Here is a 24,030-nt window from a genome sequence, read left to right as displayed (position 1 = left end):
AAAACTGGTGATAACAACCCCAAGGGAAAGATAGGGGAGAAAGAAAGACATTCTCGACGAGAAGATAAAAGTTCGAACCCCCACTCTCCCTACTGTATGTTGGCCGGCGAGGCCTGGCCACGTGTTCGGCAGCGCCGAGGGATCTCCTCCGTCTCTTCCCCTCCGTCGAAAACTTGCACGGCGGAGAAACAGCTTCACAGCTAACGTCGAGGGGAGGGATCTTTACAATAAGTATATATTAAGGACCGAGGTCCGTAGTAATTGTTTTGCAATGTCTCTCTAGGAGCTCCGCGTAAGGCGACCATAAGCTGGGCGGAAAAAAACAATCTGAGGGACCTCGACGCGTGAGGGATTGTGGGTACAACGCACGTCACTATAGGGATAGTGTTACAGACACGCCTTGTCGACGTCCCCTTTTCGACTACGAAAAACAAAATGCAATACTCCGCAGTGACCACTGGATGTCGGACCTATGCACAGCATGTGATTCTAAGCAGATTAACAAACATCAGAAATATTTTTCTATGAACTACACAGGAAACGATTTGTGATAAGTTAATCTGACCAACTAGGCCTAGGCACTAACAATATAGCACTGTGTGAAATTCTATAGCTCCTCTGTTAGTCGCGTGAAGTAAAGAGAAAGGCCCTTTGGTTAGGAATAATGGGAGAAGAACAATATTAAAAGAAATCAGCCCAGCCTCAATAAGTCAGAGGTCCATCAAATATAGAGAGGGCTGTCAGTAAGAGGTCTTGTCGGTTGGAGGGTTTGGTGTTGGGACATGTTTGGAAAAGAATGCTGTTGGTTCATTCTGTGGTCAGGTTACATTAATTAATTAATGTTCTTCACATCAACAGGAAGAATTTCTAAATTGCATTTTTTTTTCTTCAAAACACTTATTTAACATACCATGGGAAAAGACAGTCACATGTATACATATTTTGCGTTTCAACGGGATCACATGATCCATATCACATTGCAGTTTCGTAATACAGACAGGGAATAACAACAGTCTATTTCCTGTGCCCTAGAAGCCCAAAACACACCTAGCCCCCTAGCAGTCCCTTTGGGCAAGACCCCACACCGCGGGCAACACACACTACCAAACCCTTTACACCAAAACAAAGTGTCTCCTCTGTGGGGGTTTACCCACAATCGCTGGGCAGTTTTCTGCAAAGTCAATGAAAGGCCTCCATATAAACAGGTATTTATTGTGCCTCCCCTCACGAATTGCAGACATTTTGCCTAAATTGTCCCATATTTTGACCCACCACATCTGGACCAGCGGCCCCTCATTATTCCAGTTGCGTGCAAGGGTCAGTTTGGCCACCAAGAGAAAGTTCCCAATCAGCATAGCCATTGGACCCGACAAGGTAAAGAGCCCTTTGCCCGTGTCCCCTAGCACTATCACCCGGGGATCCATAGGGAGAGTCAGCCCTGTAATAATCTTGGACAACACCTCCTTCTAGAAGAGCTCGACCTTTGCACATGCCCACACCATATGGAGAGAACCCACTGCGTCACAGCCCTGCCAGCACCTTGATGGGTGACCTGCAGATATATGGTGAAGTCTTTCCGGCGTAAGGTACCAACAGAGACATAACTTGTATGCACATTCCTTGTCCATAACACATTGTGATGATTTATGCATTCTCTCCCAAATCCACAGCCGTGCCTCGTCCTCTACTGGGGCTTGCTAATCCTCTTCCCACTGACCTATGTAAAGCAACCGTATCACTGGTTCCCCTGTGCCTAAAAATCTGTAGATTTGCGAGATTGTGCCCCGGGAAACTCCCCCCTGACTTGTCAATTCAAGGGCATTTAACAGTTTAGTGCAGGGTTGCAAAGCCCTGTGTCTCAACTCTGTATCGAAAACGTTCAGTCTCCAGCAAAGTAAAGGTGTCTTTACATTTTTGGAAGGCGAGTGTGCGCCATTCCTCGTACAGCTGCTGTAGTGTTACCAACCCACTTGCTACCCACGCTCCAAAACTCCAAACATCACATCATGGGCGAAACTCTGGATTATTCTAGACCGGTGTGAGTGCTCTGGGTCCTCGTGTCACGCTCCACCTATGAAGATACTGACCCATATAGTACAGTGTGTTTTTGGTGGCTGACAGGAGGGAGAAGCCATGTGTCAAGTCCAGGGATCCCTGGGCTACGTATGTGAGGTGAGCTAGCCCCACAGCCGATTGAGCCTGCTCTATAACTTTCCAGGTTGGTTGCATAGCTGGGTCCCCCCAGGTGATAGCGTGAGAGATCTGTGCCGCTAGGTTGTATCTGAACACATCTGGGACCACGAGACTCCCCACCGTCATTGGCCTCATAAACACCTTCTTTGAAATTCTTGCCTGCTTATTTCCCCATATAAATTTGAGAATCTTCCCCTGCAGAGTGTGAAATTCTGAGTCTGGTATTCTGACCGGCAGCACTAGGCTTGAATATAGTAATCGAGGTATGAGATTCATCTTTACAGGGGCTATTTTCCCAAACCATATTTCCTGTCTGCCCCATCTGTTCAGGTCCTTTGACGTTGCCTGGAACAACGGGGGGAAAGTACAGCAAAATACTTCTGAGACCCTGTTAGGGATGCACACCCGCAGATAAGGGATCGACTCCGGGACCACTATATCAGCGCCAGAGGTTCGATGACGGGTCCTTCCAGGGTCCCCAACTAGCCCATCAAAGTTAATTTTGATCCCGAGACCCTGCCATAGTTCGTTAGTTCCTCCAGTGGTCGGCCCAGTGAGGGGCCAGTATTTCAGAGAGTGAGCAGGATGTTGTCTCCATAGAGCGAGACCTTATAGCTAACCCCCCCACCTCAATCCCCTCACTGCCCACATTATCCCTGGTCCGACAGGCAGCAGCTCCATGCACAACACAAATATCAATGGGGACATAGGGCAGCCCTGCCTGGTATCCCTGGAAATCGGCAGCCCACCAGAGAATTGCCCATTAACCCAGAGAGATGTTGACTGATTCTGATAGATCGACATGACCCATTTAAAGTATCCGGGGCCAAAACTTTTTACGACAACCCTAGCTTACCCTGTCAAAGGCCTTGTGCGCGTCTAGTGCGACAATTCCCATTCCAAACACCGACCACTCCACCAGATTAAGAACCTGTTTAGTCCCAGTCTATAATTCTGGGGAGACTCTCCATCATGCAGCAGGACAGGAATTTAGAGAAGAGCTCAGAGTCTATATTAGTAAGGGTAATGTGTCGGTATGATGCGCATAGTGGCTGATCTTTCCCTGGTTTGGGAATTAGCACTGTTGTTGAGATACCCATGGTAGGGCCACCTTACTCAATGTGCGAAATGAATTGAAAAGATCAACCAGAAAGGGAGCTAAGAGAACACTGAATTTTTTATAGAATGGGGCAGTGAAGCCATGCGGTCCGGGGCCTTATCCTTCAGTGACTTAATGGCCCATTCCACCTCCCCCAGCACAATCAGGGCCTCTAGAGATGCACGCTCTGCCTCTGTCAATTTCGGTGTTTTCACCCCCTGTAGGTATTGGTCTTGGGCTGTCGGCTGATCTGCCCCCCCAGAACACTTCACCAAAGTGATCTTCAAACAGACTTAGTTTCTCCACCTCTCCCCGTTGCATCACCCCCTTCCATCCCGTAGGGCTAACACCGAGTTCCGGTTCTGGGTCTTCTTAAGTTTAGCCACCAGTAGGCGGTTGGCCCGATTCCAATTAGCATAGTGGAATTGCTTTGTTTTTAACATAGTTTGGGTGGTTCTATCCACTAGATGCTCCTCCAGCTTCTTACGCGCAACTCTCTTTCAAGAGGTGGAGGATAGGCCCACAAGTGCAATAGTTATTACATGGAGCCTATAAACTATCTTCTCTGTAGGTTTTAAGAATTACTTGCAGGCATTTGCAGGAAAGTCCTGATAAAAAAACAACCACAGTGCCAGGATAAGGCTTGAAAGAGAAGTCTTGTGATTCACTCAAACAACTGGTCAACTATATATAGCAGTGGGCTTTTGTTAAGCTCCATACAGGCAGTTACTAGGGGTATGATTTTCATAACAAAATCTGCAGTTTTGCATTCAGGTACAAGGGGAGAGTTTTATTTATAATGTCTCTCTCCAAGGGCAACCATTAAATACTGTCCATGGTCATGCCGGACAGCACAATTCAAAGTATGTGTCCTCCATGTCCAAAAGATCAGAGACAATTGATATGATAATTCAACACCCGTAGCACAATCAGCATCCTGAACGTTTGCAGAGTGCTTTCCCATAACTTCAAGGTAGTTTTAATGGGTGGACAATCTAGATATTACAAAGCATTGCCAGAATTTGTACCAGTGTCTAGATTTTGGTCCAATTCTACCAACGTCAGCTTTATTTGAGGAAATGAAGATGGGGCAGATCAAGGTCTGGTATCCAACATTGAGAGATAACAGATGCAGTGCCAGCGATGGTGGCAAATAGTTCAGTCCTAGTAATGGCTTTTTCCACTATGCAGCTTCTCACCAGAGCAGAAGAACAAGTTACTTACCCCTGGTAACGTTCTTTTGATTGGATGTTCCTCCCATGTATTCCTCATCTTAGAGAGATATCCTTTCCAGCTTAGCTGCTTCGGAAAAACATTTCGGTAGAGGGCGATGTGCGTCGATGCAGTCGACTATGTTCCTCGAGGGCCTCCGTCTCGAGGTCAATGACATCACTGGTACATATATAATGCGCAGAGCTTGTTAGCTTCAGTTCTGTTTTTATGCATCATGCACAATTAACAGCATTAGTGTGTCCAAGACAGTATAAGATCTTGAAAAAGCCTAAGGTGTGTAATGCACTGAAATTCTACTGTGGGGTAGGTTTATGGGGCAATTAGGAATACGTGGGTGGACCATCCTATTGAAAGAACGTTACCAGGGGTAAGTAACTTGTTCTTCGAATGGATTGTGTCCTCCCACGTATTCATCTTAGACTCCTAAAGCAGTGTTAGGTTTTGGAGGAGGGAGTACGAATTTTAGATGCGAATTTAAGAATTGGTATGGACAGCATGTAAAACTGACTTACTAAATCCTCCTTCCTGACCTGAAGATCCAGGCAGTAATATTTTGTAAAAGTGTAAATGGAGGACAATGTGGCCGGCGCACAAATATAATGTATTGGCACCCTTCTCTGTAAAAGAAGAAGATGATGTTGCCATGCCCATTGTGGAATGGGTCCTGAGGCCTTCTGGGGGATCTTTCTCAACCAATCTGTAACATTCCGTAATGCCCTATATGATCCATCTAGACAAAGTTAGAACAGATAGTACCAGCTTGTGACCCGTGTATCCAACAAAAGGTTGGTCATCCTGATGTAACTTAGCCATCCTGGAAATGTAAAAGCTAAGTGCTCATCTTGGAACAAGCCTATGCAGTCTCTCCTCATCCTTGTTAGAATGTGGATGTGGATAGAAAGATGGCAATACAATGTTCTGGGATAAATGAAAGTCTGATACAACTTTCGGTAGAAGAGTTGGTTTGACTATCTTGTCCTTAAGGAAAATAGTATATGGATGTCCTAATTCAGATCCTGTGGCCACCTCCATCTCCCTTTCTTCCACACCCTCCTCACCTGAACCGTTGGATTCGAGGTCCTCAGAGTGAAGGCGCCGCCGGGTCAAGTAGTCTCTCTCCTTTCTCGGTGGTATCTGCCTGCCACGGAAGGAAGCCACAGTGAATGCTCGTTAAACAGCAGACCTGTGGCTCCTTTGCCGTGATCGGGCTGAAATAAGAGAAAAAGCCAAAAGGCATAAAAAACCCTTCTCCGATGAAGAACTGGTTCCTCCTCTAAATATGAGATGCAAGCAGCATAGATAACTTTCCAAGCCGGAGGAATAGTGAGTGATTGCATAATCCAGGGCAAGACGGTGTGGCTGCAGTCCTGCGACCATGGGGGCACCAAGAGAAACCAAGGCTAGGAAGGAAAAGGAGGAGAGCCGAGGGAACAGGCTCGCCGAGGGGCTGAAAGGTAAGGAGAGAAGAGGAAGGAAAAAGAGAATGAGGAAGTGAATGGAAGCTCTAGCGGATTCCGCGTCCGCGAGGACGTGGGGCGCCTGAAGGAGAATGCCGCACTGCCTCCGTGGACGAGAGAGAGCTCCGCAGAGAGATAGTAAGGCAGCAGAAAAGGCAAGAAGGAAACAAATACTGCAAGGATAGGAAGAACACTTAGCGTCGGACCCAAGAGGCAGATAGGAGATCCAAAGGGTTGCAACGCAGAAGCCGCAGGGAGAAGTACCTCCCGGCGGACGCCGCGTGAGAACCACTAGACCCCTACTTCCGAGAACCAAAGGAAGCGTGAGGGAGCACTCGGGGCCGCGCGCTGCGCTGCAGTCTCCAATGGGGAAGTAACCACCAATCACGGCGGGGGGTGACAGTATGCCCCCATCCAGTGCGAAGGACCCCGGGCTTACTGGGATGTAAAAAATGAAAGCGAGCCAGGAGCCTGGGGGCGTGAACATGAGAAGCAGGTTCCCACGAGTCCTCCCACTCAGGGTACCCCTTCCATGATATGAAGTATTCAAGACGGCCCCGGTAATACCTAGAGTCTCGTATGGCAGAGACCTCATACTCCTCACTTTCTTGTGTATGAGGTTTAGCCTGTCGAGGAATGGGCCTTTGATAGGGATCAGCATAGTAAGGTTTAAGAAGTGTGGAATGGAAGACTGGGTGTATGCGACTAAGGTAAGGAGGAAGTCTCAGTCTAAAAGACACAGGAATGATTCTAGAAAGAATGGGAAAAGGACCCAGGAAACGAGGAGAGTTCAGAAGGACGCACCCATCGGGGTAAGAACTTGGTAGACAACCACACCTTGTCTCCCCTTTTCCAATCGGGACAACCTTTGCGCTGTCGGTCCGCTTGTATCTTATTATGTCTCCTGCTAGCCTCCAGACAACTTAAGGCCGTAGCGTGAGCTTCTGTAATGTTCTGCAGTACCTCCTCAGCAGCTGGTGAATTGATCGAGCTGAGTATGATCGGTAAAAAAGATCTTGGGTGAACCCCATAGGAACAATAAAAAGGGGTAATGGCAATGGCGGAGTGTTTAGTATTATTATAAGTGAATTCTACTGTGGGGAGCAAGGAGACCCAATTATCTTGGTACTGGTTGCTATAGCACCGCAAATTTTGCTCCAATGTAGCATTGAGACGTTCGGTCTGTCCATTGGATTGGGGATGAAAACCTGAGGAGAGTGCCCTCTCTATCCCAATCACTTTACAAAGGGCTTGCCAAAACTTGGACACGTACTGACTCCCCCGATCAGAGATGATTTTATCGGGCAGCCAATGTAGCCTGAAGATGCCTCGCGCAAATACTTCCGCCATTCCTGCCGTGGTAGGTAGGCCTGGCAAGGGTGAGAAGTGTGCCATCTTGGTGAACGTGTCAACGGTGACCATGATGCATGTACAAGAATCTGACACCGGGAGATCCACCACGAAATCTGTAGAAATGAGCCCTTAGGGACAAGTGGGTAATTTTGATTGTGTCAACAGGCCGAGAGGTTTGCCCGATGGATATTTTGCTCTTGCACAGATCGGGCAAGCCTTAAGATACTCCGATACCTCTCTCTTCAAATAAGGCCAAAGAAAAGATCTTGAGATAAGTTCCACTGTATTGTTTTGACCCCTATGTCCAGCAGTGAGCGAGTTGTGGCACCAACCTATGATCTTCTGGCGTAAAAGACCCTGAGGGAATGTATAAACGGTTCTTGTAGAATAACAATCTGTCTTTCTCCTGGTAAAGGTTCTTGCGGTGTAGTGGCAATTGTGGCAGTTCCGAGATCAACACCGTCTTGACCTCTTGGAGGAAGGAGCTCACAAGAATGTGAATCTGATTTCTGGGGAACATTGGTTCTCTAATGTTGATAGCGCTTCTCCTTTGTTGAATCTTTGCGGGACAAAGAGTCTGCCAGTCTGTTACATGATCCAGGAAGGTAAGTTATCTGGAAATCATATTGGGGAAAAAAGGTAGGCCCATCGAGCCTGCCGTGAATTGGAACATTCCATGGCTTGTAGTACCTTTAAGTTCTTATGATACGTTCTGATGGTAAATTTGTGCCGAGATACCATCAGCAGGTGGCGTCATTCTTCACAGGCTAATTTCATAGCCAGCAGTTCTTTTTCAAGGACTGAGTAGTTGAGTTGACTGATAGAGAGAGTTTTAGACAAATAAGCCACCGGATGTTAGAGACCATCCACAGCTTGTAATAGAACTGCTCCGATAGCTATGGCAGAGGCATCCATCTCAACAATGAAGGGTTTGGTCTGATCAGGATGTCGAAGTATCCGAGCGGAACAGAAGAGCTTCTTAAGATGACAAAAACTCTTTTCCGCTTCTTCGGACCATCTGAGCGGACGAGCGTTCTTCTTGAGTAGACTGGTAATGGGATGGACCACTTCAGAAAAGTTAGGGATGAACCTTCTGTAAAAATTAGACAGCCCAAGGAATCGTATTTCCCGGACCAAAGTAGGGACGGCACAATCCAAGATGGCGAGGACCTTGTTCTAATCCATGGCAATTCCGTCTTCAGACAAGATGTACCCCAGATATGGTACAGAAGGAGCTGCAAACACACACTTTTCTGATTTGACCAATAAATGATTCTCGTGGAGGCGCGCCAAGACCTGGGTGACGTGAAGAACATGTTCCTTCATAGTGGAAGAGAAGACTAGGATGTCATCAAGGTAAACGATTACTGAAACCGAAAGCATGTCCGAAAACATCCAGTCCATAAACCGCTGGAATGCCACTGGTGCGTTCACCAACCCAAACGGCATCACCTTGTACTCAAATAAACCGAATGGAGTCCGGAAGGCGGTCTTCCACTCATCCCCTTTGGCAATACGAAGCAAGTGGTAAGCATTCCTAAGGTCTAGTTTGGTGAAGATATAGGCTCCCTGGACGGCCTCGATGATGTCTGAAATTATCGCCATTGGGTACTGATCCCGAACCGTGACCTTATTTAGGCCTCTGTAATCAATGCAAGGCCTAAATTCCGTCGAGTCTCGTTTCTTGATGAAGAACAATGACGTGCCAGCTGGGGACTTAGAGGGTTGAATCAGACCATTTTCTAAACTGGTATCGAGATAGCTTCGTAGCACCTGCTTCTCGGTTTGAGTGAGAGAGAACATCCTGCCAAATGGGACTAGGGCATTCGGTTCCAGATCGATGGTGCAATCCTCGGGGCGATGCGGAGGAAGCGTGGCATGTTTGTTCTCTTTAAAGACATCCTGATATGGGACACAATAATACGGGAGAGCATGAAGTCGGACGTGCGTTTCTGAACAGACCGTAGCTGTCTGAAGGTCACACCGGCTCTCCAGGGAAAGACAATGTGTCTTACAAAGCGAGGAACAAAAACTTAACTGGTTGTTTGCCCAGTCAATCCGAGGATCGTGCCTACGCAGCCAGGTGATTCCTAGTATGATAGGGAAATGAGCGGCTATAATTATGTCAAATCTCAGAACCTCTGAGTGTTGGTAAATATGAACCGATAAGTTCTCCGTGGTATGGGTTATGGGACCGGAAGATAAGGGGGAACCATCCACCCCTTCTACCTTTTGCCCCTCCTTGCGAGCTATTCTGTGTAGACCCACTCTATCGGCCCATAAAGTGTCCACAAAATGACCGGCCGCCCCGCAGTCCAAAAGGGCTAAGGACTCAACTAGCTTGTCTTCAATGTTTAAGGTCACTGGAATCACCATCAGTCTGGAATCCTCATTGGAATCAGGAGCAGAAACTGAAAGGGAAACATAGGGACTATGAGAACTTATTGAGGACCCTCGGAGACCTGTCCCTACTGACGCCGAGGGTAACCGTTTCCCGGTTTCTTGTTTGGAACCTCAGAGCAGTCTTTGAGGAGGTACTGATCCGACCCACAATAGGCACATAGTCCCTTCTCTTTCCTGCGTCTTCTTTCTGCAGTCGGAGAGGTCCTCTGGTGGTACCGATCTGCATCGGTTCGTCAGTGGGATAGGAAGTAGAGGGAGAAGGTGCTGGACGAGGATAGGATTCAGACGAAGAGGAGATGGATCGTTGTTTACGGCGTTCCGACCTTCTTTCTTGAATTCGATATTCAATTTGTAGAGTGGATGAGAGCAAGTCCGAAAAAGTCTGCAGGCGAAGGGATCTGGCAAGCTCATCTTTTAGTTCTTCCCTTAGACCCCTCCGAAAGATGGCATATTGGGCCTGTTCTGGCCATCCGGCTCTAGCTGCCAAAGGCCTGAAAGTAGATATGTAGGAGAGAACATCCAGAGACCCCTGTCTGACATCCAGTAAATCTTTGCAAGCTGTGAAAGTCAACTCAGGTCTCTCAAACGTCTGTTTGAGCAGGGCCTGAAAGCCAGCAAAGTCCTGAAGGATATGATCGGTACCAGTTACCAAAGGGGTTGCCCATGCTAGCACATTTCCGGTCATGTTAGAAATTAGAAAGCCAACCCTACCTTGGTCTGTAGCGAAGGTACGTGGCGTGAAGGTGAAATATACAGTACAGGTTTCCAAAAACTCCTTTACTTTTTTTGGGGATCCATCAAACTTCCTGGAGGAAAGCACCATGGGAGGTAACTCTGCCGGGGTAGGATCGCATGCGGAAATCATCTGCTGGAGAACGGCGTTCTCTGCCTTTACTGTCTGCAGTTTTTGAGACATAGTTTGGATGGCTTTCCAGAGCTCTTGAACTTGCTCCTCAGCTGGCATTCTGTCATCTTTTGGCATTGCAATCTGTCCTAATTCAGATCCTGTGGCCACCTCCACCTCCCTTTCTTCCACACCCTCCTCACCATTGGATTCGAGGTCCTCAGACTTTTCGACACGGAACACGCTGACACAGGGATTTAACCCATGACCAATAAGCTTAAACCACTAACTATGAATACTGAATCAACAATATTAGCCCTGATTTGAAAAAGACGATGTAGACGTCGAAACACGTGTTATCACAAAGGGCACCTCAGAAACTATGTTCAATTAAAAGTCAAATGCCTACAAATTGGAGAAAAAGGGTCATTTGTCTGCTTTTTCTCTCTAACGACAAGGGCGCATGACAATATTTCAAGTAACCACGTTTCTTGCATTCTTGTAATTGAGGGAAAAGCCCAGTTTGTGGAGAGAGTGGCAGGTTATGCAGAGATGTTTCAGGGCCTGTTCGAGAGAACGTGCCCTGATCAGCCAACCGTCCAGGTAGGGGTAGACGTGAATCCCCCCCACGCATGGGACCTGCTGCCACCACCACCATTAACTTGATGAAAACCCTCAGGCAGAGGTCAGCCCAAATGGCAGAACTCGAAATTGATAATGAGAACCGCCAATGGCGAACCTCAGGTACTTTGTGCTTTTGATGAATAGGCACATGAAAGTAAGCATCCGGAAGGTCCAATGACAACATCCAATCCGAAGCTGGAGGGCCTGAAGGATTTGAGAAAGGGTAATCATCTTGAACTGGTCTTTCTTGAGGAACTTGTTCAAGCATCTCAAGTCTAAGATGGGTCTCAATCCTCCGTCCTTCTTGGGGATTAGGAAATAGGGAGAGTACCACCCCCTGCTCCTCTCAGTCAAAGGTACTGGTTCTACGGCACCTTTCTCTAGCAGGCTCAAAATTTCATGCAAAAGGAACGGATCTGGAACTTTGAAAGAGAGGCTCCCCAGTGTATGATCCGGAGTCCTTTTTAGAAAGGGAAGGAAGTAACCCTGGGCTACTGTTTCCAATGCCCACGTTATCTGAAGTAATACCCTGCCATTCTTGCAGATGCTGCGAGAGATGCCACCCACTGGGGTTTTGTGAGTTAAGGTCTCACAGAGGTTTTGAGGCGGCTGAAGCAGCAGCTGATGGTAAGGTAGACGTTGTTTTGGTGGACTTGGCACCCCTCCCTCGTTAACCACTAGGGAACCTTCTTTGGCCCCTTTGACTAGCCAGTCCTCTCACTCTTCCAGCTGCGGAATAGAAGTGAAAGGACCTACCCTTCCAAGATGTTCCACTGGGGTGAGATGGCTGTGGCTGTCTGATAGTGGCAACAAGGGATTTGGCTGCTGCCTTTGAGATCTGCAGCTTCTCTAGGATTTCGTCAGCCTTGCTGACAAACAGCTGAGTGCCGTCAAAGGGCATGTTGAGGAGCCTAGACGGCATGCCTGGTGCAAATCCAGACTTCCTCAACCACGCAAACCTGTGGATCACTGTGCTTGCTGCCATTGCTCTACTGATGCCGTCAGCAGAGTCCAGTCCTGATTGAAGAGATTCACACACAGCCTCTTTTCCATCTATTGGCGGCTTTTGACACTGTCGACCACTCCATCCTGCTCGCCCGTCTCGCCGGAGTGGGGATAACTTGACAGGTGTTATCTTGGTTTTCAGCTTTTCTTGGTGATCGTGCACAAACTCTCACTCTTCCTCCTTTTCGCTCTGGTTCTGTCCCACTGTCTTGTGGGGTCCCCCAGGGTTCAGCCTTGTCTCCCACTTTGTTCATTATGTACATCCAGCCGTTGAGCTCATCCACTCCCACGGCCTCCGATGTTACTCCTATGCTGAGGACACCCAGATTATTCTGTGGCTTGATCTTTCTCATCCTGGTCTGGTGTCTCAGCTACGGGGGTGCTTGGAGGACGTGGGGCGTTGGATGGGCCACAACTGGCTTAAATTGAACGGGGACATGATTGAGGTCCTGGTGGTTGGCCCCTCTTCTGCGTCTTCTCTTTGGACTCCCTCTTTTTGGTCTTCTCTTGGTTCCTGTCCTATTCCGGTTTCTGTTGTGAAAGATTTGGGAGTCAAGACCTCTTACTCGCTTTCTTTGGAGGCCCGGGTGGCATCTGTCAATCTGGGCACTAAAGTTCTGCGTAGGGTATTGGATTTCCTCCCTGTGCAGTTTCATGCCCCAGTGGTTGCTGCACTGGTACCGAGTGTACTAGAATACTGTATCTCCTTATATCTAGCAGAGCCACTGTATTTAATCCAGCGCCTCCAAATGCTGCAAAACGCGGCAACCAGATTGGTGGTTTGCACTCCCCATCATACGTCTATCTCCTCGGCCCTACGGCTGCTGCATTGGCTCCCTGTGGCCCTGAGGGTGCAGTTCAAATATATGTGCATTATGCACAGGGCCTTTTCTGGCCTGGGGCTGAATACCTGCAATTCAAGTTTCGCCCTTATGTTCCTAATCGTTCACTCTGCTCCCTTGAGTCTTGTACTATCTCTGTCCCGCGGGTGCGGCTCTTTTGGGTGGGGGGGGGCATGCCCTCTCCGTTGCTGCGGCAAGGTCTTGGAATTCTCTTCCTTTCCATCTTCGGGCAAAGGCTGATCATTTATCCTTTCGTCAGTTACTGAACAAGTTTCTTTTTGCCTAATCTGTGCCAGTGAGGCTGTGCCTCCTGACTGTTACCTGCCTAGCGCCAAGATGCTCCTGGGTGGATGAGATAGGAAGGTGATCAATGGGCCGCAAGCGCACAGACCCAGATGCATGTGTCACACATCCAACTCACAACATGCTTGTACTGGCCAGTCACCTGAATGACATGGCCCACCCTCCTGTGCCCCTCTCCGGCTACCCCTTACTACCATGGCTGATGACCCCTATGAGACATCCATAGAGCCACCATGCAGCTGAGGACAATCGTGCACACATCAGAACAAGGGTGACAATTGAGCTGACCTTTGGACTGTTGAAGGCATGGTTCTGTTGCCTTCACCGCTCTGGTACAGGCCAGTGAAAGTGGGGAAGCTAGTCCTGGCCTGTGCCATGTTGCACAAAATGTGCATCTCGCGCAACATTCCCCTGCCCCCAGACATAGAAATGCCTCCGGCGGACGATGAAGATGACCATGAAGAGGATGCAGCTGCAGACATACGACTACGCCATCACAGGGATGTCAGAACTACCTCGGAGCACACAGCACCTGCACATTACCCAGGGCACACGCTGCATGTGAATCAGTGCAAAAATAAAGCACCCCTATACACATAATGAATGTCCGGACGTGAATTCATATGCAGAACCATGTGTATTTTAGCATGAACAAACAACAAGAAACATGTTGCTCACCGCCCCCCCCCCCAATCCCTCCAAACTAGCCTCCAAAACACACCATTCCAAAAACACCCGTTAGTAAAAGTGTCACATCTTGTCTGGAACAGGCTCACTTTCGTGGTTTCTTACCATCTGGCCTGCACTTTTGAGGCGAGTCTGAAAGGCACAGGGATCTGCGCCTCAGGCTGCTCTGTTGTGAGCTGGCGGGCATGGTGACGGTTGAGGGTGGGTCTGAACCTGCCATGTCCCTGCGCTCTAGTGCCACCTGCAGGGAGAGGGTCAGGGACTCAGCCAGTTCTGATATGGCCTCATTCCCCTCCCAAACCCTCTGTGCGAGTAGCACCGTCACGCATGGTGACCGTCAAGCTGGTCTCCTCCTGCATCAACCTGGCCTCCTCCAGCTGCTGGCGTAAAAGTCCCGCCATCTGCTTGTGCCATTCCTCAATGCGTTGTAGGCATGCATCCATGTCTCTGATGCTGGGGATGGGTGGTGGAGGCGGGCTGTGGATGTTGGAGGGGCTGAATGAGGGACTGTGGTGGGGGTGTGTTCCGATGTGCCCCCACCATCCAGTCTGGCATAGTCATCCATAGATGCGCCGCTGTACATGGGAGGCTGGTGTGTGGGTGGTAAAGGCAGTCCGGTTGGCGCCTCTGTCAGAGCAGCAGGAGTTGCGACAGGGGCTGCAGGCTGTGCCTCTGTTGGTGCAGGCGGCATGCTCGCACAGCCGGTGCTGTTGTCGCCTTTGCACCAGCATGGCTCTCCTCCTCCTTGTGCTTTGTCCACCTTGTTCGCAGACAAATGTGACTGTGGGGGTGAGATGGGCATGCCGTTAATCACCTCTGTGCCATCCTATGGCCTTGCTACATGCAGTTCAGACAGCGTGTGATATGATGCCGGTGTATGGTGTCTAAAGTTCATGCATTGATAAATCATATGCTGCAAATACACAAGTGTTATCAGTCGCCACCAGCAAGAAGGTATTGGACAAATTAGGAGATACGGCCATACTGGGACACGTGTCATTGTTACTGTGCATGTGCAGGAAACATTGTCGTGCATGGGTTGGAGGAGCAAGGGTACCAGGATGGCAGGGGGTGTATTGCAGGGGATCGGGCCACAAAGGGCTGGGCACATGTTGATGGGAGCCACAGGTGCATGTGATTTGAGTGGGGGGAGGAAGGGGGAGTACAGTGCGATGGATCGGGGTGTGCCAGATTCCGGCTATTCCAGGGAAGAGTGGCCATGGCCAAGAGATGGTGAGGGATGCTGGGGGAGACTTGTCGAGGATGGGCTGCCACCAGTGTGACTCATGGGGGACCAGGCCCCGGACAGCCTTTTGTATGGGGTAGGGGGTCTTGCAATTGGAACTTGCGGTCACAGGGAGCCCGTGCAGCAATTCCAGGTGTCATGAACCATCGAACTCGCCCTTCTGGGCCTCCTATTCCCTGACACGTCGGGGTCTATACTTCATAATACTACCAACATGGCTGCAAGCCCAGAACGCCGCTCACCAGTCTTCGCGTTCTACACAGCGTGCTCTATAAAGAGGCCACACCCCCGTGGCCCCGCGCGTCTCAACGCTGCTGCTAGCTGTAACCGGACGTGTGCTCCGTACTCTTCCTTGTACTATTCTGTTGTTTCCTGGTTCCAGGAAACCCTTCTTCCAATCTACCTTTCCTCCTTCTTATCCAGCCTTCCTGGAATCCTTGCACCGCCTCCTCGTGCTTCTTATCCCTTTCTCTGAGTTTCCTGGAGTTTTCCCTTGATCCTGGACATCGAAGCTGAACGAACACTGGAAGCCGAGGACGGCCGAGCGGGCTTGTATAAGACCCGATCCATACGAAAGAAGACTCCTCCTAAAGAAGTCATCAGGCACCGAAAACGGATGTGAAAGGGGGAAACCTGTGACACCAGGTCTGGAGTGAAGCAGTCCTAGGGTTTGGGGCCTAGGTTGAATCAGGCGTCACTATTCTGGATTTGTGTGTTGTGCACTGCATTTTCCTGCCTGCTGTGTTTGTTTTGGTTTGGCATGTTGTACTCACTGCCCTCTGCAGGTGTCCCTGCTCCAGCCTCTGTTGCGCCGACTCCCTCGATCCCTTCAAGGTGCAGCACACTGCTGCACCTCTCCCATGACATCAATTTGATTGGTGTGCCTGTCCAAGCACCAGTGGCCAGGCATTCCTTGAGCTGGGCCAACAGCAAGTTGCGCACCCACAGGCGGAGGTCATCCCACCACTTGTGGCAGTCGCATACTGTGCGGGGTACGAGTCCCACGGCTGAAACCTTCTGATCCACTTCCTCCTAGATGGCATTCTTTCGGATTTGTGTGCTGTGGCAGAGGTCCATTGAAAATAGGTCTCCAGCATGTTGTACAATGCAGTCTGTCAGTATGTTGGGCTCTAGCTCAGTGAAGTGTGGCTTGCGCTGCCGTCTCTCAGGGATGCGAGATGCCGTGCCTGGTAGTGCAATGCCGGTGCCTGCGTGTCCGGATGGCAACTGGAATTGTGTGATTTTAAGTGGATTGTGCTTTCCAAGATGGCTGCCAGCGATTTTTTTATTCTGACAGTGACGTTGTTTCCGGTGTCTGTGTTTCTGTTTTTTCAGTGAGTGACATGCCGTAAACTGTGCCACCAGCATTGTTGATGGTGTCCCACCCATTTCTGCTGGTTTTGACGGTGTTTCTTTCATGCTGGCAGCACCGTTACCAACATGCCGGAATGGGTGCTCCTGATATGTTTTAATGTGCCAGTGATTCTGTGGTTACGGTTGCTGGAAACAGTGCCACCAGATCCACGGAATCACCAGCAAAATACTGCCAGGCTTGTGATAAGGGCCAAGGTCTTTCGATGTTCTGCAATATCAAAGTTTTACAAATCAATATAGGACAGTTACATTCTGATTTGGGGTATGTAGACCTTCCAATTAAGGCGTGACAGCACAAAAATGACTGCAGCACAGTGTTTCTGGACACAAGCAAAGGTACTAAAAAGCTCCAAATAAACGGCACACAGTAAATGGATGACCAGACATAACATTTTCCAACCTCTTTGCTCATCATTTTAATTCAATGGTTGATAACTCAGTTCAGAACATACTTCTAAAATGTAAGTCTTGAAGTATAGATTTATCAACATATTGTGTGATGTTTTCATAAAAGGATACATTGAAGAATTCAACTCTTCCAGCTGCAACATAAAACAGATCGTCAGAATCAGTAGCTTGTTAAAAGTGAATTTAAGATTAGCGTTCACAGCCAAACTGGTTACTGCCACTGTATCAAATATAAATTATACCTATTCATGTGCCCGATTGCATATCTCCCCTACACAGAATCTACAGTAGTCATTTGTTCAGAAGTACTTTGTTTAAACATTCATAATTATTAACACATGGTACGCCTGTCCCAAAAAGTGAAACACATTGGGCCTCATTATAACTGTGCCGGCCAACTCTGCGGGTGGGTGCCGTCCCGCCTGGCAGGTCTGACCTTGCCGGGCAGGACAGCACCCGCAGAGTTCTCACTGGAGCACGGGCACCGTTGTTAACGGTGCCGGTGCTCCTGTGTCCCCATTCCCCTGGAGTCCCATGGGACTCCAGGGGAATGGGGACTAACAATATTATCGGCGGCTGACTTCCCGGCCACCAGACTCAGAACAGCCCGGTGGCACTGGGAAGTCAGGCACTGGTAATTTACCGCCGGACCCGTAATGAGGCCCATTCTCTACGTACTATTTTATAAAGTACATTTGAATACATAATCGCTTAATTCTTATGAAACATTATTTTGAGAGTTACTACCAACATCCTACATATAGTGCATTCTCAAATCAAACAAGTTGACCTTTACTGTCAAGTATAATTTGTTACAATACATTAGCACCCTGGCGGGGGGAGCCAGCCAATCAGGTGTCTAGTGTAAGGCAGGCATGGTATCACAAGGGAAGACCAGACATGAGATATGATGTTCAAGGGTGTTTATTGAGCAAAAGGGTTGGATAAACTCCTGGATGTCCCATCTTTAATGATGGGAGCACACGCTACAATCAAATAATAAAGAAAACAGTCCTAGTTGTGTCAGTCAAAACAAAATGGCCAATACGAAATAAACCTATTGCGTGCCCTTATACGATTACAATAAGGAACAAGTTACTTACCTGGAACTGTTGTCCTCCCGCCTGGGTCTGGCATGGATGCACATGCTCATGAATATTCCCCGTCGTCCGGCTGGGAATCCTTGGTAAAAGAAAAAATCAGTTTCAGTTTATTTTCTGAACTGTCTTTCTCCTAATAACTAATCTCTGGTCTCTGGGTCATACTGCCCCCAGCTAATGACTGCCCTCTACCTAAGCCCCTCCTCTGGCAGCCATCTTCAGATTTGGTAGCACGTACAGTGGCAGTAGGACCAAGAGAAGAGCCGCAGAGGGCTAGGCGGGAGGGTTCGCATGTGATTCCATGCCAGACCCATGCTAAAGAACAACAGTTACAGGTAAGTAACTTGTTCCTTCTCCAGCATGGGGCCTGGCATGGATTCACATGCTCATGAATACAAGAATACATAGCAGTACACACATGCACAACCATGGGAGGTGGCAAGGCTCAACATTAAGCAATTCAACAACTCAACATTAAGCATCTCTTACCTCCTCACCAGGCTCACCTTGAAGCAAACAGGTTGCGCAGCACTGCTTGGCCGACTCTGGACTCCTCCCTGGAATCCCGGTCGACGTAGTAGAATTTTGTGAAGGTGTGCGTCGATCTCCACGTAGCAGCCCTGCAGATGTCCGGCAGGGGCACACCAGACAGGAACGCCGTAGTAGCAGCGATCGCTCTGGTCGAATGTGCTCTCTGATGGCCAGGCAACGGTCGATTCGCCAACCGGTGACAGTGCATGATGCAGCCGGAGAGTCATCTGGAAATGGAAGCCTTGGAGAGGGCCTTCCCTTGGTTCACAGGGCCAAAGTTCCCAAACAGCTGTGATGTCTTGCGAAAACTCTTTGTGCTGTCCACGTAGAACTTTAGCACTCTAGCCACACCCAGCGAGTGCAAAGTCCTCTCAGCCGGCGGAAAAGGTGACGGGAAGAAAACAGGCAACACCAAGGGCTCATTCAGATGGAAGTCCGACGGCACCTTGGGGATGAAGGAGGGGTGCGTCCTCAGCACTAGCCTCGTCTCGTGGAATGTCAGATACAGGGGTTTACAGGTGAGGGCCTGGATCTCTCGAACCCGCCGTGCAGAGTTGATGGCCACAAGAAACGCCGTCTTCCACGATAGAAATTTAGGCGGAGCCAAATGCAAAGGCTCGAATGGCCATGAGCCTGATCAGCACCACGTTGAGCTCCCACGCTGGGGCCTTAGCCTTCACCGGCGGGAACGAGCGGAACAGTCCTTTCATGAACTCCTTCACCAGGCATTGGTACCAGAGCGATGACCGTACCGGAGTTCTGGTGTAGCGGGAGATAGCTGCCAGGTGGATTTTGATGGAGGCATGTGCCAGCCCTGCCTTGGCCAGCGACAGCAAATATGGCAGTACTTGAGGGGCCGTAATCCGTAGAGGGTTGATCTTCTGTGCACGGCACCAGATAGAGAACCTCTTCCATTTATGTCCATATCACTTGAGAGTCTAGGAAGCCCTGGCCTTGGAAAGTACCTCCTTGCAATCCACCGGGATATTGTAGCCTCCAAACTCTAGTGCTGCAGGAGCCAGGCCTGCAGGTTCAGCGATCCTGGGTCGTGATGCAGGATTGCACCTCCTTCCCTGGCGAGAAGATCCGCGTCCGTCGACAGTTTGACTGGAGGGGACGCTGACATGTCCAGAAGGTCCCAGAACCATATCTTTTACCGAGGATTCCCAGCCTGACGACGGGGAATATTCACGAGCATGTGAATCCATGCCAGACCCCATGCTGGAGAAATGGGTACATGGGAAAAGGTGTATGCCAAGGAAAGTCAGTGTTCAAATATAAAGAATAAATGTGGCTGAGTCGGCTCTCCTCCCCAGGTTAGACAGCACAGAGTAAGGCAGTCCCCGTAGGCAAGATGAGACACTCTGGCTCAAGTTCTTAAAACATAGGCAGCTCAAAACGTGGATCGAGGCACGCCTGGCCTTCCACGTTAAAGTCTTTCTTTCCAGCTTTCAAAACACAGTTCAACAAAAGGTTCACGCAGGTCTCCCTCGCCGGGCTCGGACCTCTCAAACAACACTTGCAGGGGTTCCCTTCCCCAAGTTTAATTCACATCGTTTAAGGTTTTCCCTTCCCCTAATTTATCACTGTTCCAGTCGCCCTCAGTCGGGCTCGGACCGTTTGCTGGTGTCGAAGACTTTCGAATGTGCGTGGCTTTGACTTACAAACCTCTGCAGGACCACTTCGACTATATCTTCAGCTCACACTCTTGTGCTATTTGCCCCGGTGCTTCTTGGTCTGGGTAGTTCAATGTGTCGAAGCACCAAAGTTCAGCATTCACCTTTTTACTCTCCCCTTTCCTCTGGGTGAATTTTGGACCACTTTGCTTTTACAGTTCATTCACTTTATCGCTACCAACAGTTCATCTTTCACAGAGACTTTCGAGTGGGCTGCTTCCTTTCCCCAGACCACTCCGTTACGCAGTACCGCTGGTTTCACAGCTACTGTTACTTCAAAGTTCATTCACAGGTCTGCCTTTCTTCGCGTCTCATCCACACGCGCGCAGCCTTCAATTGTGCGATATTTGCAACTTTGCTCAACACCCACTGATCTTCCATGTCGCTCGCCAACTCACCTGCTCTGTGGATTCCTTTCTTGTCAGATCCAGGGTCTCCCTCAGTCGGGCTCGGACCCCTCTTAATTTGCAGGATTTAATGTCTTTGGACTTCAAGTCCCAGAATGCACTTTTTTTTCTTTTTTCGCTTCCACTTTGCTAGCTCCCCAAAAACAGCACTCTGGCGGTTTGGGAGCTGCAGGAGTTCAAGAAGATATTTGTTGAGGTTAGGGTCCTAACACCTGCCCTTCAAAGGCCTGGGCTTCCCTGTTTTGTCCAGGGGAGGAGCTGTGTTATGGGCACTACCAGAAAATCCCCAATGGCCCCTGGGTTTTGGCTCCCTGGAGTGGGCACTCCCTTGCCACACTGCAGCCTACCCTGTACCAACAGGCCCAACAATTAGGCAGCCTATGGTCCTCAGGCCTTTCAGGGTCTCTCCAGCTCAAATTCTCCTCCTGGCCTCTGTGCTCCATCCAGCATCCCTAGCTCGCTCATAGTGTGCCTGTATGCTCTGTCTTTTATATTACCAAGGAGGCTCAACTGGTTTCAGATGGGAATGATTGAAAGGGAAGACCTGACCTCGCCTGGCCTCATTAACGTGACAAAATGGTGACGACCTATAGGAATCCCTGGTACATAGGTTCCTATTGGTAATCCTCAATGTTCTTGTTCTGTTCTGTTCTTCCTAGTCGCAGTGGTTTCTGGAAAATGCACTGGGGAGGAATTATAGCAGTCACAGTCTTTTCTAGGGATGGTAGGAAAAATGGGTAACTTGCGGTCAGAAAAAGGGGGACAATCACCTTGTTGTAAATGATGGGGTAATATGTGTAATTCCCTTTTCCTTGTTCTCGTATACCTCCCTCTTGTCTTGGTACAGGTTGGAATTGGAGAGGGGGGTAACGGGACAGGACTTACAACTGCCTATCAAGGTGGAGGCAGTGTCGGGTAGGGGTGTGTCATAAAGGGGGGGATACCGCTTCTCTCCTGAGGGAATTACTCCAGCAATCCTCAAGGACCCCCTGCCCAGGGGATCCTCCAATGGTGCACCCCCAGGGTCTGGTTCCAAAGGCGATGGCTGTGCCCCATCCACCTGAACAAAGAATCCCTGGGGTCTTTAAGTGAGAACGCCCTCAGGTTTCTCACTCTAGGAACGCAGGCTTGTACCGGTGGTGAAAGCCTGCATTCCATGCCACCTGATGGCCGGTTCCCCCGCCACCATCTTCCCCCCACCCTCTGTCCCCTTATTTTGTATTGCACTAACTACCCCCCACTTACCACCGCAGCCACACCTTCTGCTCCCGACACCCATCATGGAAAGGAAAGAGGGGCTCCGTATGGAGCGCCGCCTTCCCTTTCCATGGTGGCCATTTTGGAACAGTCTTTCCGTTCCGTGAACGAGATGCCACGAGGTGCCTTGTTCAATGAGTGAAAATACTGTAAATTAGCCCCAACCCAGCCCATGGGACGGGTGCTAATGGCCTCATGTACGTGTTCCACAGGCATATAATGCCACAGTCAGCACTCCAAGTTCCATTATATAAGATGATCCTGAAATGCAATAGTGAATAATATCCTGTTAGCTTCATGTAAATTGAAACGTCTGTTTTAGCCCAAAATCTGGCAACACGTGTTTTGAACATAGGTCTTTTTCAAGGCAATCTGGACAATTTTAAGTGATTTTTGGAAATCAATATAAAAGATCAGTTCATTTACCAGTTGCTTTGAGTATGAACTACAGGGATCCGACAAGGCTGCTTCCTTGCACCACTTTTGTTTTCTTTATATGCCAATTGTCTCCTTAGCGCTTTGTTGAATACTGGAGCAGATGCCCCCAAAATTGCTAACCATTTTATACCTGCATTGGTTTATGTGGATGACATTGTGATTTTGGCAAAAGAGACCCAAGTGCCCTCCAACTACTTGACAGCATAGACCAAATGTATTAATTCCCTTGATCTGAAAATTAATGCAGAATAATTTGCACCGATTCTAGTAAAATACCCATGGTCTCCGAATTTGATTACTTCAGAGCACGATTTACCACCAGGTCCAATGGAAACTCCATATGGTCAAACAGACTGTTAAAATGCAGCAAACTATAGGTTAAGAGTTCCACTTTATGAAAGCATTTAGCGCGCAACCTGTTCAGATGGTACTGGAAGTGTATAGATAAAAATCGTTAATGGTGGCAAGATACAGCTCGAATGTATGGGGCCTTTCTGATCTCTCCATACTTCAGTTTATCGAAAATAATTTTCTAAAGAATATTTTTTGTTTACCCCACTACGCCACACATCTCAAACAGAACTTCGGTTTCGTTGAAAATCTTTCACTAGAACCCATTTTCCACCGATTCCGTATTTGGAAAAACAGCAAGGCAACATTAACACACTTCCTTATTACATTTCGGACCTCAAAACAGGGCTACTTAGAAGTGCCATAGATTAGTTACATAATTAAGTTTCTGAGAAGAATAAAACGCACACAATTACTTCAGTAACCCTACTTCTGTTGAAGTTTCTAATTTTACTAACTAAAATCTTCCTTTAAACATTTTCTCAAGGCAGAGAGAAACCAACAAGCTAACGAAACCCTCGAACCGTTACTTTATTGTACTATCAGCTAACTCGGTTCCAGGCTACCTAGTATGGAGGGACCACTGCAGGAACAGGTCACCTATCACTAGAGCAAGATTAAACGGATTACTGCTGGTTGGTCAGGACAGACCAGTTGTCCCATTTGCCAGGCTCCAAGTGAGGCTTTATTGCATTTGTACTGTTCTTTCCTGTGTGTGGGAGTGAGGGGTCGTTTGGGCCCCCCTCATGCATTCAGTACAATGTGCATCACTTGCTCGACTAAAAGTGGGGGATGCCTCCATTGCCCTTATGCTCATGAACAGCCCTTATACTGACAATGGCGTAGGTGGGACTGTTGCAGAGACACTTGGCATCCATTTTGTGCACCCTCGACTCGATTGTGGACTAGGCCTCACTGCGATAATACGAAAAGGCTCCTCTCCCCTTTGCAGCGCCGCACACACCACGCTCGTGGCCCCCACCTTTTCTCACTGTGTCTGAACGCTTCGCAGCTCCACTCTCACGCCTGAGCCGGAGGTAATTGCAACAGAACAAATATAACATCTCACTCTTCCTCTGAGATCACTGTCCCATGTGTGAACCGGCCTGATCCATGCCTTGTAGCTCATCCATCTCCACAAACCTGCCTGTGCCCTCTTACCCCCGCTGTTGGAAAATTACTGGCAGTGTGTCCCTGCA

The 24,030-nt window shown here is 48.9% G+C and overlaps 1 protein-coding gene across 8 annotated transcripts in view; it reads right to left on the bottom strand.

Annotated features, from left to right (window-relative positions):
* The window catches only part of CCDC28A (coiled-coil domain containing 28A), a 414,393-nt gene that overhangs the window by 91,382 nt on the left and 298,981 nt on the right, over positions 1-24,030 (bottom strand). For 5 of the 8 annotated variants that reach the window (XM_069608099.1, XM_069608094.1, XM_069608096.1 and 2 more), the window contains one exon: positions 17,116-17,205. The exons of 1 other annotated variant lie outside the window; for it this stretch is intronic. In XM_069608099.1, the coding sequence (XP_069464200.1) occupies positions 17,116-17,205 (90 nt within the window). The remainder of the gene's footprint in view (positions 1-17,115; positions 17,206-24,030) is intronic. 2 more of the 8 variants (XM_069608098.1, XM_069608103.1) reach the window with 1 other exon arrangement.

This window comes from Ambystoma mexicanum, chromosome 4q (assembly GCF_040938575.1).
Source record: "Ambystoma mexicanum isolate Mex_15411 chromosome 4q, UKY_AmexF1_1, whole genome shotgun sequence".
NCBI lineage: Eukaryota > Metazoa > Chordata > Amphibia > Caudata > Ambystomatidae > Ambystoma > Ambystoma mexicanum.
Note: the sequence above shows the minus strand (reverse complement) of the source record. Positions and strands in the feature narration are given on the sequence as shown.